Raw genomic sequence first — 16,763 nt, 5'->3', positions numbered from 1 at the left:
TTTAGCAATTGATCTAACAAGTTTTTAACCTGTTCATATTTTTTTATGGTTTTTTGGGAATTTTACTCTGTTTTCTGTTTTGCATTTTTGCACCAACATACAACTCAGGTTGTTTTAAAATGTGCTGTGTAACAAACCTGATTTGAATTGATTCCATGTGGTGTTAACAGAAGATAAGAGTGAATAACCAGAAATTACTACTCAGTTATTTAGAAAAATAATAAATTAGGAGACACTGCTATTTCAATGTGAGTGATGGTGTCTCCCTGAAAATTATGTCTGGATACACCACTTTTTATGATGATTTTAGCTGCTTTTCAAGCTGTTTTGCCATTAAATTGGAAATAAAATGCTAAAAAAAATTGTGTAAAATAAAAAAAGAAAATTGTGAAGGTAAAATTTAGAATACATGATATATTACAGATTACAGAGAACAATGCCACTATATCAATGAATATTATCAGCCTCTGTCTCCTCAGAAATAAAACCTGCATTTAAAGATTAAACCTCTAATTTCAGAAACACGCTGCGTACGTACGGGCTTGACGTGACGCCATCACGTCGGTGCGGGCTCAGCCAATCAGCGCTGTCATTGCGGTGCGGCGCTCCAGAATAATACGGAGAGGAGAGGGTCGCAGCTAAACCATGAACTTAAATAGCCGCTGCACTTCCACCGGCTGAGGTGAGTCCGGGTTTCTCTCCACGTCCACACTTCTTCCTCTCCTTCACACTCACCTTTATCAGCAGGTGAGTCCGCGGCCGACTGTTTTCACCCGCTGCCGCCGCCGTGTGTTATGTAAGCGGACGTTTTGACGGCGTTTGGTGGGTGTAACCGGGACGCTACTAGCTGCCGTTAGCATGAATTTGGTGTCTGTACCTCCTTTTAGCGGACTCCGGCTGAGAGTTTATCCGGTTATGCCGTGTTGTAACACTGTTTGTCAGCCTTATTCAGCCCCGAGACTGATTTTCTATCCTGCGAGTCCAGCTAATTGCCCTGAAGCTAAATATCTGGGGCTGCTTTGGCTCTAGCTATGAGAGAGAACTGTGAAGTTAGCTTCTGTTTCGTAAGTTAAAGGGAACGTTCAGGGAAACTGAAATTATTGTACTGAGAGACTAACTATTTGTTGTACGATGAAGTTAGTGATGCAAAACCATGTTAGACATTTTGGGTAAACGTTTTATGCTATTTTTGATCCACTTTCAATGTTGTGGAAACCTTTAATCTATTTGTGAAAGTACAGAAATGGAAATTTGGCTCTTTATTTTGCATGGAGACCATGTTAGAATAGAACTGTATGGTCAAATCTGGACCACATTGTTCTACAGCGTCTAAAGAGTCTTTAAAACACAGCTTTAAATTGATGAAACGTGTATTGCATTTGTTAAAATGCAGAAAGTGAGATTTTATTGCATTTTTGCATGTAGTGTGCATCATCATAAGGTGCAGATCTAAATTCACTACATATAGACTAGTCAAATCTGGACTAAATTGACATGCAAATGCTAAAAACCTTGAAAACGCAGTTTATGAATTGTTCCACAGTTATCCTAATTGAGGAAAAGAAAAAGTAGACAATATCAGACCAGGTTCAGATCAGAATACACACCACTTAAAAGTGTCAGGTTTGGACCAGATATTTTAAACACAATTTCTGTTTTGTGAAAAAGTATATTCTATTTGTAAAAGTGGTATAAAATAGAAGTTTCTTTGCTGTTTTTGCTTGTAGATGACTTTAGACCAGGTTCAAATCAAACTTTATTTTCAGTAGATTGGTTAAAACCATAAGACATTTTCCAACAGAGGTGAAAGAATCTTAGATTTGTGAAAGACCATCTAGTCCAGATTTGACCAGTCTGTATGTCCTAGTTTTACATCCAAACATAGTCTAATGTGGTCTATATGTAAGAAAGATCAGCGAATTCTCCCCTCTTTGCACGTTCTCAAGTAGCACATGCATTTCACAAGACATAAACTTTGTGTTAGAGTCTTCAGCTTCTGTAGGGTAGTCTAGTCCAGATGTGACCCATCTAAGTAGAGTGGGTTTTGATGTTGATTGTGGTTTACATGCAAAAAAAATCTATCAAGTCTCCCTATTTTGCATTTAACTATTAGAATAAATGTTTCATTTATCAGAATCCGTTTTAAAGACTCTTCAGCCTCTGTAAGGCAATCTAGTCCAGAACTGAGCAGTCAATCAATCAGTCAGAGTTTATTTGTATAGCCCTTTACAAAAGCCCAAAGGGTGACCAAAGTGCTTCACAGTAAAAAACAAGAAAATAGCTTAAAAACAGACTTTACAGTCAAGCCTGCTCTCAGTATACCAGTTCACCCACCTACACACTGTGCAATAAAAATGTACATAATGATGCTGTGCAATTTCATAAGAATGTTGCTGTAAATATTGTATTTTTCTTTTTTGTTTTTTCTTCTAGAAGGAGAAAATATTTATATCTATGCATTGTGTGCTGCTCTCCTTTTTATTCTGTTCTATTTGCTGCTGCTGTTGCATTGTAAATTTCCCCGCTGTGGGATCAATAAATGTTTAATCTGTCTATCTATCTATCTATCTATCTAAGTAGAGTTGCTTTTGCTCTGGACTTGGTCTATTGTGATGAACATGCAAAAAACAGTGAAGTCTACCTTTTTTGCACAATAAAAGAAAAGTTTCACAAATTCTAAAAGGGTTTCAGGCACCATTAAAGGGTAACCTAACATGCAGAACATGGTTTTAAGTTATTAAAATTTGGGGGCGAAGTTGGAATCGGGTCCCTCAGCACTGCAAGTTAAGTTTCCCATCACTTTCCGTTTTATTGCCCAACCAGAAGCTAACTTCAGCGTTGCCTGAGAGAGGCTTGTGATGTCAATAAACATGGCAACTTTTCTTGCAGAGCTCCGGGCTGGGACGGGCCTCTGTGTTCTGTGTGACTCATGCACAGTCTGGGAGGATTTTTTGGCTGCATAGCTTGTTCCAACACAGCATGGTCAGTGTGTAGGACACTGAGCGACTGTGCTGCTGCTTCTTGTTCCCTCACATTTTGAGGGGCTGCATGCTTAAATTATGCAATGAGGAGAGATTACATGAGGACACGCAGTCAGAATCTAGTTCAGTTGGTCACGACCTGTCAGAACATTTCTCAAGATCTAAATGTCAGGGCTGAATTACTGCCAAAGCTATTTTTAAGATGGCGTGCAGCACTGCTGACCTATCGGAGAAGAGCTGCAACTCATGCCACATGCTGGCTCTGGTTGTGCTGTCTCAAATTTTCTTAAGATTTTAGGACAGAAAAAGTGAACCATCTTGAAGTTTTAACAACCAAAGGCAGCCGTTGTTGCTGCGTGTAAGATATGCATGCAGAATCAGAGGAATTTACCCTGAGGCATTTAGTTTTCTTTCGTGAGCACACTCCTTCCTTTGTTGTGGTAAATAAATTGGCAATTTGCAGTGTGTTGCAGGGATTGGCTGATAGTTGCATTAGATATTCAGTATGTTTATAGTTGTAGGCACTGTTGTTTTTTTTTAGCGATTTTCTGATTTCTGTGGAAACTTTTTGTATGATGTAATGCTGACAAAGGCATCAGAAATAGTTTTGTACTTTGGATGACATTCGGATTTGTACTTGTCATGCAAACCTTTGTGCAGCTGATTTAATTGTTCAAACAAATTAGTCATGTTGCCTCATGATGTAATAATTTGAGACATTGCAGTATCGGTTCTGGATGGGCATCGTCCTTTCTGTTGCTGAAATAATGCCATGCAACTTATTTTTTTGCCACCAAATCTTCCCTTTAAATGTTTCTCACTCATTTTACTGTGATAATGTGGAGCCTGCATGTCAAAAAACAGTTTTGGAAATAATAGAAAGAAAATAATGTTCTATCAGACAGACTTATCTTGTAGATTAGACATGGAAAATGAGAGCAGCTTTGTGTCAAGCAGCCAGTCAGTTTGAGCATGATGTGTTACAGTTAATTTACTTTACTGCACACCCTTACTCACATTGCAATGCCGATGCTGAAATGATATATTGTGCAGGCCTATTTATATATCTTGGCATCTGTTTTTTTAGCGTACTCTTGCCCTTGTCTTCTTTCCAGTTAGTCAGCAATATTTATCCTACTGAAATGATATGAAGAGCACAAAAATAGGTGATGGAAGTTTGCAGAAGTTTGAGTTTCTGCAGTTAATTAACAACCTGTTCAAACTGATTTAATCTAAATCACCCAGAAGCAAAATATGTAAATGGTTGCAGCAGAGAAAAACAGCAAAAATCTGTCAGTATATAAACCTTTACAGGCCTTTTTGGTGGTTTCTTGTTTTTAGGTTATTTTGATGCAAACCTTACCAGCGTTTTATTTAATTTTCCACTTGTGCCTGGTCTGCTCAGTCTGTCCACTTCAGGACCACATCACTGGATCTCAGTGTGTTTGCATGTGGTTTGCTTAATGGTGCATAGAGGGAACACGCTGTTCCATACATGCATCTTTTTAAAAGCGCCTCCAGCTGTCACACCTCTGACCTCTCAGTGCGTTTTCCCTCCACAGGTGTGTGTTTGCAGTGTTTGTGTGCGCCTGTAGTGCACCGCCAGCCATGCCTGTCGCATCCCAGCTGCTCAGGGGTTTGCCCCGTGCCAAGGTCTTAGCCTCCAGTCTGTTACCATGCCAACAACACCAGTCCCAGTTTGGACCCGCCGCTCACCGACCCGCCTCGCGACACCCCTCCCACGCCTGGCAGAGACACCAGCCATCGAGAAGCTACCGGAAAACCTCAGCGATCCACAGCTACATCCTCACACCTCCGCAGGTCAACTCCATCCTCAAAGCCAACGAGTACAGCTTCAAGGTTTGTGGGTTCATCTATGGAAAATGTTTCTCTCCGTCTGTGGCATTTCATCTCATCATTTGTGTTGTGGATCCAGGTGCCAGAGTTTGATGGTAAAAATGTGTCTTCGGTGATGGGATTTGAAAGCAATCAGCTGCCAGCAAACGCTCCAATAGAAGATCGCCGCAGTGCAGCTACGTGCCTGCAGACCAGAGGAATGCTGTTGGGCGTGTTCGACGGCCACGCCGGCTGCGCCTGTGCACAGGTAGAGCTGCTTTTAATCTGTGGTTTGTTCTGCTTTTCTTTAGAGGCGTTGTTTAAAAGCAAGTCAGTCTTCTCGCTCCAGGTTTCACTGTCCAAATAGTCAAATTATTTTCTCAAATTGGTCAAGTGATACGTTTGCTGTATTGAGAAAGTTGAATTAGTCTCCAAACAGACTGTTTTCAAACATAGAAGACCCCGAATCACTAAGATTATCATTTTATCCAGCAACCTCTCTCTTCTTTTTTTTTATTTTACATAAAATTTCTCAAATTTGGTCAGCAAGATTAGTTTGGAAAGATGGTAATTTGATTCAGCATCATTTCAATACTTTGTAAGTTAAGAACCTCACAAATTTGAAATCCATTTACAGAGAGATTATTTATGAATATCTTTTCTCAGTCATTAAGGCCTTCACCTTCTAAACCCCATAATCTGTCAGCTGGTTTGAAAGGCACATTCTCTTTAAAAAAAATCAAGGAAACTACATCATTTATCAGCAAGAGACTGTAAAAACAGACAGAATCATCAGATTTTCCACTTTCATGTTGTTAGGGTTGAGTGTGACGTGGAAAATTAACCAAATACATGCCTAGAATCATGATATATCATCAAATTCACTTTACTCTACATGTCTCATATAATAAAAATCTCCCAAAATACAAAAATTCAATTCAAGGGCGCCCGTATAGCTCAACGCGTTGAGCGGGCGATCCATGTACAGGGCTGGTCCCCGACGCAGCGGCCCGGGTTCGATTCCCGCTCGCGGCCCTTTGCTGCATGTCTTCTCCCGACTCTTCTCCCCTGTTTCCTGTCTCTCTCTCACTGTGCCTATCCAATAAAGCCCACAAAAAGGCCAAAAAATAACTTTAAAAAAAAAAAAAAAAAAAAATTCAATTCAAAAAGGTTTCATCTGAACTGCAAGCAGTGTTTTCACAAAGTAGAAAGAGGACAACAAGAGAGACTGAGAGCAAAATACAACATACTTGATCAATAAAACACATCCAGCATGGCTCAAATACAGTAAACAGACAAACACGTTGTTAGAAGATTCATTCAGCATGGTGAAAGACTCTAGAGTTGATGTGCAGAGTAGAGTCAAAAACATGCAGTTTGTAGAGGTTGTAAAAATATAAGTAGTAACATTTTTATAGTATCTACAGTCACAACTTTTTCTTCCAAGATTGGTATCACATGTTGACACACAAAATGTTGTTTTTGTTGATTCCTGGTGTTTTCAGTTTATCTTAAGTAAGTAATCAAAGAGATTCAACTTGTTGTTTTTTCTTCTTTTATGATTTGTGAACAGAAAACATTTCAAAGGTCTCTCTCCCTCTTCATGGTTGTGTTGTTTCCATAGAGGTTCAGGACTTTATATTTCAGTAATATGACCGCACAGTGACTGGAACAAAAAATAATCCCAGAAATTGCTTGGAGTTTAGAGAGTTGAACATTTAATGTCATATTTGCAGTTGAGAGCAAACACATTATTATTTGTCTTTTTAGGGCAGATTATGTTTGCTGACCTCAATTAGTGTGGTGAAACAATATTATTTGTTGTAATTTTTGACCTAAATAGGAATGTTTATCTGCAAGTTCATCAGTGTGTAAACATTTGGTAGGTTGCACAACTTTCAGCATTGTATATAGGATTTGTATAGTTGTATTGTGCGTGTGTTGTTGCAGTGACACAGTTTCCTGTTTCCGTCCTCTGCAGGCGCTCAGTGAGAGGTTGTTTTACTACATCGCTGTGTCTCTGCTGCCCCACGACACTCTGTGTGAGCTGGAGGCAGCGGTGGAGGCCGGCAGGGCCCTCAGTCCCATCCTGCAGTGGCACAAACACCCCAACGACTACTTCAGCAGGGAGGCTCAGATGCTCTACTTCAACAGCCTGCGAACGTACTGGCAGGAGCTGATCGATCTGACTAGGTGAGCAGAAAAGACACGACTACGAACAAGAAAAGCACTCAGAGCACAATACTCAGCCAAGACTGCTCAGTCGTTGTATCATTTCCGACGGATAGGTCCCAATAAGTCTGCAGCGGCGGATTTGTAGTAGGATCGCAATCATGTAATCGTCAGCAGGCAGCTGACGTAGCGTTGACTTGTTGTCATAGTTACAGTGACGTTGTGCCACTATCTGGCAGTGATGCGGAAATCTTTAACAAATCCATGGATCCAGTCTATAAGCCGCATCACTGCCAAAGTCTAATCACATGGTCCTTGTCGCATTTCTGACCTTCCCTGAAAATTTCATCCAAATTCGTTTTTCCGTTTTCGACTAATGTTGCACACAGTAAGACAAACGAACGCCGATCGTCGCATGACTCCGCTGCGTTTCTTGACAGAGTAATTAAAGCTCTTAGACAGACTCTAGCTGTGTCCCAACAGGGTTCCAGACTGCAACCAAAATGGTAAATTAGCGACCTTTTTTTGAGAATGAGTTAAAATTACAAGTAGTCGCATTATACGAGGGCATGATCATCATGAAGCTGTATTTGTGTTGCTTTTCACATGTTTTTTCTGCTCATAGAAAGATTATCTTGGAGAAATCTGATATTAGAATGCCCTAGTTTAACTCTTCACAGTAATTTTTGGTCACATACACCTGTCTGAACACCTCAGCTGCTACAGCAGCCTGCAGTGTGGGGCGTTTGGGGAACATCAGTAAATTGTAGTGTGTATCGATAAGAAATTATTCAGCAATTATTCAGCAAGTGACACTGCATCTGATTGTTAAATGAGACGGTCTAGCCTACGATGGACTTCTTGTTTGCGTTGTCACATCCCATAACGCTGCTCCCAGCAACCCGGACTGCCAAATTTTTATCCCAAAGATAAGGATGAGACGAGATAATCTTTGGAAATTGTAAAAATATAGAAAAGTTAATAGTAAAGTAAAATAGAAAAGTTCATGTTAGCCGAAACTCTAACCCTGGAATAAACTGTCTGAAAAACTTAAAATCAACACAGTCTCTGTAAAAACAAAAAAAAAAAATAAATAAATAAAACCTCAAGCACTGAAGCTGTACAACTGCAAAGTAAACAGTTTAAAATGCAGCAACTCACATCAGTAACATCGCAAAACTTAATTGTTTTTTGTAAAACTAATTTTGCATTTTTAAAGACTGTTAGAGTGAGATTTAACACAATAATTACATTTGAAAATATAATCCCCAGTTGCTGATAAATCCAGCTTTTCAGTCAGGTTGCGAGCTGTTAAAACTCCAGCTGTTGAATGTTGTATTGTCACTGAAGCACAGTGAATCCATGGAAAAGAAAGACGCATTCGTAGGCCGCTTTTCAAGTAGTCTTATTGAAGTGGGAAGGCCTTTGTCGTGCCGCTGTGACGCATTTGGCCATCAGATGCAGCCTTCAAAGGATGCAGCCTGCTAAAGCTGAGTTTTGATTAATCAAGAAAACTTAATATCAGTTCAGTTTATTAATTCCTAAACACAGCATAAAGAAGTACAGATATGTGTGCAGAAAAAATGCAAGTGGTAGAGCGTCAAACAGCGAGAAACCAATGGTGTTAGCCCTGAAGCTAACAACTACTTTGACCTGAGAACTGTTTTTCTTCTTCTCGACCACAGTCCAGTCAACAGAGCAAAGATTGACACATTGTGCTGCGCCTACTGTGTATCTACTGCTATCTGTTGTAAATAATCACATCTCTGCATCATTATCTGGTCAGGCATTGCTGAGCTGCTCATTAGCAGGTGAGCTGCACAAACTGTGCGATTGTCTCATAACAAACAACTTCATCTAGAAAATGCGACGACAAAGTGTGTTACAAGACTTTGCTATCCTTGTGGTAGATAAACTAAAGAAAACTTTCTAATACAAACCAGTAAAGAGACAACTGTCACTGTCATGGTTGTTTTATCTACCCCTGTGTTTCTTCTATCATTTCTAAGCATTTCTAAGTTACACAAACCCCACAGAGACTGTTGTTAAACACAATTGTTAAAGTGACCTGTACCCACTGTATATCAGCTGCTATCTGTTTGCATGATTCTGCAAGCTGAAAGCCTCTGTTTTTTTTTACCTCCTCATATATTTGTCTTAATAAATCAAGCATTGTTCTGTTATCCTGCAGAATGGCTCAAACAGTGTGACTCTTCTTTGACAAACTCCTCAATTTAGAAAATGCTGATTCAAAGCATGTCACAAGACTCTGCTATCATTACAGTAAAGTAGCCGAAGAAAACACAGCAGAAAGGAGACCATTATGTTACTTTATCCTCTGCTTATAAAAGCTTTTATCACAAAGTTTTAGAGCTCTAATGTGATGTGAAAAATAAGCAGCTGCATGAAGAGAGCACTGGGTGGTAAAATAAATGTATCAACTGACACGATTGACCTGTTTTCTACCAGCATCTTTTTCTTGCATGATTTGCATAATTTTATATTCTTCATTGTGCTTCATTATAGCAACCTTTTCCTTTTGTCTGAAGTAGGAAACACACAATTGGTCTTTTCTTCTGCAATCTGTGCAGAAGAAAAGTCAAAATTTATGGAAATGTGCTCAGAACCTGATGAAGAAAACCTTGGTAACAAAGAAAGCTGATAACCACCAATACATATTCTCTCTAATTGGGGTTTTATTTTCATTTTTTGGTTTTGTCAAGCCAGCTAACACAAAGAAAGTCTGGCTATATCTGACTTGGTTCACAGTAAACCCCTCTGGTCTCAGCTCAACATTTTTTTGCTGTAATATACTCTTTAGAGCTGCACAGTGGAGTGTATATATTCTCTCTGGTCTCAAACATTTCGAACCAGACGTCCTGGTTTTTAGTTCTGTCCTCACTAGCAGCTCGCCCACACCAGCACAGTCCCGTCTGTTGTTTTGCCAATAGTGCTGTTGCTGGTCTCTGTGCTCGACCTCAGGGCTTCCTCTCTATCTGCTTCACACATGTTGTTTCTGTTTCCAGTCCAGGCGAGGTTCCAGAGACCCGCGAGGCTTTGCTGAATGCCTTCAAGAGGCTGGACAACGACATTTCTCTGGAGGCTCAGGTGAGAGCTGTCTGCTGCATCTATGTGATAAAGAAGACTTTTTTTCTGATGTCTGAATCGAGTACAGTCATAAGGAAAAGTTTACATGCACTTGTTAAGACTATATGTATGTCATGGCAGCCTTGGGTTTCCAAGGACTCCTGTATCTCTTAAGTTTCTGTTACAGAATCATTGACACACATGCGTATTTGTTATTTAAAAAAACAAAAAACACGCCTTTTTGTTCTTTCGTAGGTTTGTTATAAATCTTCTGGAAATATTACAATCTGCTGGCATCAAAAATATACATACAGAAACCTGAATTCTCAGTTTTGTTAATATGCAAAGCTGCATTACGGAAATTTTCTTCTAACTTCTCATAAGTGATTATGATTGACTACAGCTGATGACTTTTTTTAAGCAGATTTAATGTTATTGTCGTATTTTGTTGGCTCTAGTGTGGTGTGCTGCTGACTGTAGGACAAACTTGCCCCTTGGGTATAATAACGATTAATTATATAGGGCCCATTTGGTACCATTAGTCACCAGCTGTAGTCAACTGTAATCACTCACAAGAAGCTAAAAGATCATGCCACTGAGAAAATTTGATTAGCACAACTTTCTACTTCAGAAAAACAGATAATTGAAGCTGCTCTGTGTATATTTTTGACTCAGACGGGTTTGTCGTAGTTCCAGAAGACCTATAATAAATCTGCCAAAGAACCAAAATGCATGATTGTTTCTTTGCAACAAAGACACATGTGGCTCAGTAATTCCATCATAGAAAGTTAAGAGTTATACGAGTCATTGGAAAGTCCAGACTGCCATACTAACAAATGTATGTAAAGCTTTCGTTCACAACTGTATCTTCTATTCTGTTGTTACAGAAAGACTGTAGAGCAACTTGTGTCATATCATGAAGGGTCACAGAGAGTTTCACTTAAAGCATCTTTTTTTAAATCATTATTATTGCATTGACATACAGTGTAATTAGGAGTTCAGATGTTTAAGAAATACTCTAAGGGCCCCAGTCAAGTGAAGTTGCAGTTCATTAATTATCTTCCAAGTTCCAGACTTGAGTTTCACATATTAAGAGACGTATTAAATGTCACCATTAATCCAGAGCAGCCTTGTAAAAGAAATGGGAGCATCCAAATTTAACCTTTTATGACTCATAGAGGAGCTCCAATGTCACTGTGTCTCCATCTTATATAAACATGTGTGTGCTATCTTCTTTCTTGAGGATGACTGTGTCATTTCACTCTGCAGGTTGGAGATCCGAATGCCTTTCTGCACTACTGGGTTCTAAGAGTGGCCTTTTCTGGAGCAACAGCCTGCGTGGCTCACATCGACGGACCAGACCTGTACGTAGAATAAATGTGTGCATTTTAGCAAAACTGATCCAAAATGGTTCTTCTGTAAATGTAGAATTTCTTCCTCTCTGTTCCTGAAGCTTCATAGCCAATGCAGGAGATGCTCGGGCGGTGCTGGGGGTGCAGGAGGAGGACGGTTCGTTCAGCGCTCACACGCTCTCTAACGACCACAACGCCCAGAACGAGGAGGAGGTTGCTCGGATACGAGGCGAACATCCTACATCGGAGAGGAAGACGGTTATTCGTCAGGTACTGCAGCTCCTCACTCGCTCAGTGTGGTTGTTTTTAAGGCATGTGTATAAAACTCTTCCCCTCTTTCTGTCTTTTTCAGGACCGGCTGCTCGGCCTCCTCATGCCGTTCAGGGCGTTCGGTGACGTGAAGTTCAAGTGGAGCATTGAGCTGCAGAAGCGAGTGTTGGAGTCTGGACCCGATCAGCTCCACGAAAACGAACACACCAAGTTTATCCCCCCCAACTACCACACGCCGCCCTACCTGACCGCAGAGCCGGAGATCACGTACCACAAGCTGAGACCACAGGATCGATTCCTGGTGAGAGAACAAGCAGCAACGCAGTTCTGTTTATTTTTTACCGGGACACATGGTGCTCCTGATGTTTATTTCCAAAAAAGGATAATTCTAGCTTGATAATCACACTAAATTGTATTTCAGTTTCAGTGTTTTCAACTGTCCCCAAAGCATGCTGCTTTAAAGTTGTATTTTCTGTATCATCAGACTCACATTACAGGAGTTTCAGACTAATTTATCTCATTTCGTCTGCCCCAATAATGTGACCCCAGATTTTTTGGTAACGTGAGAGGTTTCTTGATCCAATCTGAAACTTTCCGAATGGCTTACAAACTCTTCTGTGTCATCCTGATAATATCAAACATGTTTGATATTGACAAGTGAAATTATGGATAGTTGCAACTATCACTTTTCTGCCCAAAGTAGCAGAAAATCTAGCCCTGGATGCTAACATTAGCTATAGATATTAAAACTAACAGCTCTAGTTCTCGATAAAGAATAAACATCCCATGTTGACCTAGTTTTTCCAACCATTTTCTCATTCAGACTTGTTAATTGTTATGCTTTTGTCTATTTTTTTAACTGTATATATTAGTAAGTTGTTGTACCACAGTCTCAATTTGTTTACATCTGTTTCCCCACAAGATGAGAGAAACTCCAAGCGTTTCTTGCACCTGACTGGGCTCATTTTTCACTGGAATAGAAAGTTCTGTGTCTCTATGAAAGCAGAGCAATCATGACGAGAAGTAGAGAGAACTCAAAAATATTTTTTATGTACTATGACAAAGTTATGATGCCACAGATTTTAAAAACAGAAGCACATTTTACAAAAACACTTGGAGTCAGCATGTTTAGCTTTTTCCTAATGTTGACACGTGTTTCAGACATTGGAAAAACTTGTAGCTCTACGTACCGTAGATGTTTTATGACCTACATTTTGTTTCCATACTTGTCTCCTCGCTGCTTTGTGAAAACACTGCCTGCAGTTCACCTGAAAAGTCCCTGAATTTTTATCACATGTTGAGAAGTTAAAAATCTAAAGCTTTTTTCTGTATGTACATTTTCTTGATCTGATAAATGGGGCAATTTTGCAGATTTTCTTTTAAAGATAATGTGTTTCAAGTCTTCTGGTGTGTTTAGAGGTTTGAAATATTAATAATATCCTGTAGTGTCTCGGTTGAGCCGTTATTTTTCCAGTCGTGTTGCATGTACACGTCTGAGATTAGAGATAAGAATATCTGTGAAGATTCGCCTCATGGTATAAAACGATTTTAAACTCTGTTGGGTTGGCAACCCTAGTCTAAACAAAGCTTTTATTGTCCAACTTCTTCTCCAAGCAAACTAAACAGCCCACAATGGAACCAGGTGCAACCAAGTTATTAAATCAGTCTTGTTAAAAATCAGGAATCAAAAGATCTGTGTCATTAAAATATACTTAACTACCAATTTGGGTTAATAATTAAATATATAAAGCTAGATTAAAGGATTTTTTAAATTTCTGAATTGTAGATTTTGGCATCATTCACTGTTAAGCAACATTAAATTGACCAGTATATACATTAACAAGGCTTTATTAAAGGTAAATAAAGCAAAACATGCATCGTATACAGCATAATTTTAACTAAATTTACTTTAAAAGAACTAAAGAGCATTTGTTTGTTTGTTTGTCTGTGAAGCTCCTCATGGCTCCTACTCTGCTGAATAAATCAGACATGTGGGCACTGATTCAGAGGTCTGAAACCAGCACTTTAATGCCCTATACAGAATACTGAAATGAAAGTAAGATGCATTAAGGATCTGATGTGTCACTTTTACATGGAAAATGTTAATGCACCAGCTAATGACCACCACCGCCTGCAGATTTTATGAGTCACAGCTAATTAATTCTGAGAAACCAACAAATGTGCTCTTCGTCCTGATGTTTGTGCCGTTACGCTCCACGAAGGTGGTTTTCCACCCTCCAGATGCAGCTTTTTGCATCTCTTTTGTGTTCAGAAAGAAAGAGTGCCCTTTTTTTTGAAGTCGAAAACAAAACCTAGTCTTAAAAAGATGACGTAACTTCTAAGCTCATGATTACATGTTTTATAGCCCGATTTTTTTTATTTCTATGTTTGGCTTCAAATTAGATCTCTGTGACCTTTTCAAACAAAGGTTTTACTTGTGAAGAAAGAGTTTCGTAATCACTTTCCAGTGGCAATAATCTCACAAATGAATGTTTTGTAATGAATTCGCTCAGAGTTGGAGCCTCACGCTGACAGGACTTTCTTCTGTCGGTAGGTGATCGGCTCCGACGGCCTCTGGGAGACCCTCCACCGGCAGGAGGTGGTCCGCATCGTCGGCGAGTATTTAACGGGGGTGCACCAGCGTCAGCCGCTCACGGTCGGAGGCTACAGGGTCACCTTGGGACAGATGCAGGGGCTGCTGGAGGAGAGGAAAGCTCGGGTGTCTTCGGCCTTCGAGGACCAGAACTCGGCCACCCACCTGATGCGCCACGCGGTGGGAAACAACGAGTTCGGCACCGTGGACCACGAGAGGCTGTCGAAGATGCTGTCGCTGCCCGAGGAGCTGGCCCGCATGTACCGCGACGACATCACCATCATCGTCACTCAGTTCAACCCTCACATGATCGGAGCACAGATGCAGGAAGGGCAGTCCTGATCCAAGCCGTTCACTGAGCAGCGCACACTTCTACAGGTCTAAGTACACTCTGTGGACACACAGGTTACCACAGCATCTGTCCAGCACGGGGAGCTCAATGTTTTAACACTATATGTGTTTAAGAGTTTCTATGTTTGTATGCAGTGCTACAGGTAGTCTGGTTTCCTATCAAACTTAAAACTGCGTCTCTTATACAGCACGTTATTTATGCTGCCGCCGTTGTCTGGCAGATGTTTTCATACACAAATCTCTCCGACGCTGTTACAAACTGACTTCGGTGCCAAAACTTTCAACCTCCTCAGCCTCAGCAGGGTTTAAATTGTTGAAGTTCCAAAGAGGGTGAATGAGTAAAGAGGCCTTGACAGCACTGACTCCACCGCATGGACTGTAACTGGCTGGTCCCATTATAGCAACACTCTCTCTTTCTGTACTGTCTGGTTGTGTTACTTGGACCGATACTGGATCTTTTTGAAAGTAAAAAAAAAAATCTGAAATTGGCTGAGTTATGTTAGGCGGTTCTCCAGAGACTTTGTGCTCGTTGCGACCAAAGAACCGCCCACGTAGCACCTCTTCAGGGCCAATTTCAGGTAGACCAAAGTAGCTCTGTGGTTGGTACTTCTGAGCGGTTCTGCGGACGTCGAAGCTGATTGGCCTCATCCGGTAACAGTCTTTTCCTTTTAAGCTAAGATGGGCAAGCTTTTTAACGACACCGTTTCTAAATTACCACCAAGGATCATGTACTGTAAAAGAAAGTTTTCACATCGAACTGTCAGTCAGGCTCTACTCACTTGCATTTATGATGGTTTTGTTCTCTTTCTAAATTACTTCTGTTGTTACAAGGAGGCCTGTTGCATCTATTTTTTTGTTTTTTTCAGCATGTCATTGTATGATACTCTTACTGTCCAAACACATAGTCAATACTTCATTCTACGATTGCAGTACTGTCTGAATGTTTTTACTTTGGCTCTGCTGCAGCTCACTGGAGTGAAATGAAACAGTCAGATTGAAGGTGTTTGCATCCATATTGAGTGAACGACGTAGGATGTGGATGCAGAAATGCTGAATAAGAGCTGAAAGTTGGCATTTTAGCATCTGGAAGATAAATCTGAGGGGTCACAAGTGGAATATAAGGGGTTGGGAGAAAAATAATTCTGTTACAGGGAATGTATGGAGTTGACTACATGCCATAATCAGACGGTTTTTCATTTTCAAAGCCATAAATGTTCAGAAATGCTGAGATAGTGATTGTTTTCATCTCCAGTCCAGTGTTCTGTAGCACTGAGCAGACACCACTACAGGTAGACTGACTCACCTGGTGTTTGTGACATTATCACTTAGTTACTGTGCAACTTCTTCACTTTTAAAACATATTAATGAAGTGAATTATTCTCCATTTTCCGTACATAATGTACCGCTACGTGTGAAAGTCAGTGTCTGAATTATATCACAGCTTCTTTTCCAAATATCGTAAGGTCCAGATGCATGTTTTTTATTCTTTTTTTTCTTTCTGACAGGTCATTAGCGGTGTAACTAATCATTTCCTACAGTTTGGGATTTTTTATTCACAACACTGATCTCGAAAGCGGATCCTGATTCTCTCCGGTTACTCATGAATTACAGGGTTGTGGATGTTTGTGTATTTAAGCCCCAAATGAAGGAGCAGAATGTACATTTGAGAGAAGCTGTTTGAATATTAAATCCTATTTATTCAGCTTTAGCAGTACGCCACACGTCTTTACTGTCATATGTATAAATTGTAACTTATGTGGGTTCAGTTTTGTATATGGAATGGTTTAATAAAATGCAGAATATTAAGCTCTTGTTGCCGTTTTCTGTGTTTTGGTTGATAGAGGCGGCCCTGAATGCAGCCTGATGATGTCTAAATAACCCGGAGAGTTGGGAGATGAGTGTGTTTCAGGTTGCAAGTTCGATGCCGCAGCAGCTCCGCCAGACATTTCTGCAGTCGTCATTCACTGGTGAGTTAAATATTACTTGTTTGCTCCATTAAGTTATTTTAATGAAATGCTGTTGTGACAGTTCACCACCACTAGATGATGCTGCAGCACCAAAGTTTCAAACAGATTTTAAACCAAACAACACAGTTCTGCCAAAATACTGTCATCAAATGGA

At 40.1% G+C, this 16,763-nt stretch overlaps 1 protein-coding gene across 2 annotated transcripts; it reads left to right on the top strand.

Annotated features, from left to right (window-relative positions):
- Positions 1-574: 574 nt before the first annotated feature.
- On the top strand, positions 575-16,448 carry pdp1 (pyruvate dehydrogenase phosphatase catalytic subunit 1). Of its 2 annotated transcripts, none has more exons than XM_023299172.3 (9): positions 575-682; positions 4,544-4,841; positions 4,918-5,085; positions 6,799-7,010; positions 10,016-10,097; positions 11,346-11,440; positions 11,530-11,698; positions 11,781-11,999; positions 14,253-16,448. In XM_023299172.3, exons 2-9 carry the CDS (start codon positions 4,590-4,592, stop codon positions 14,631-14,633), a joined length of 1,578 nt encoding a protein of 525 aa, XP_023154940.1. In that variant the 5' UTR covers positions 575-682; positions 4,544-4,589; the 3' UTR covers positions 14,634-16,448. The 2 variants fall into 2 exon arrangements, with proteins under 2 accessions (XP_023154940.1, XP_023154941.1); XM_023299173.3 differs by having other exon boundaries at positions 619-747.
- The last annotated feature ends 315 nt before the right edge of the window (positions 16,449-16,763 follow it).

Source organism: Amphiprion ocellaris, chromosome 9 (assembly GCF_022539595.1).
Source record: "Amphiprion ocellaris isolate individual 3 ecotype Okinawa chromosome 9, ASM2253959v1, whole genome shotgun sequence".
Lineage (NCBI taxonomy): Eukaryota > Metazoa > Chordata > Actinopteri > Pomacentridae > Amphiprion > Amphiprion ocellaris.
Note: the sequence above shows the minus strand (reverse complement) of the source record. Positions and strands in the feature narration are given on the sequence as shown.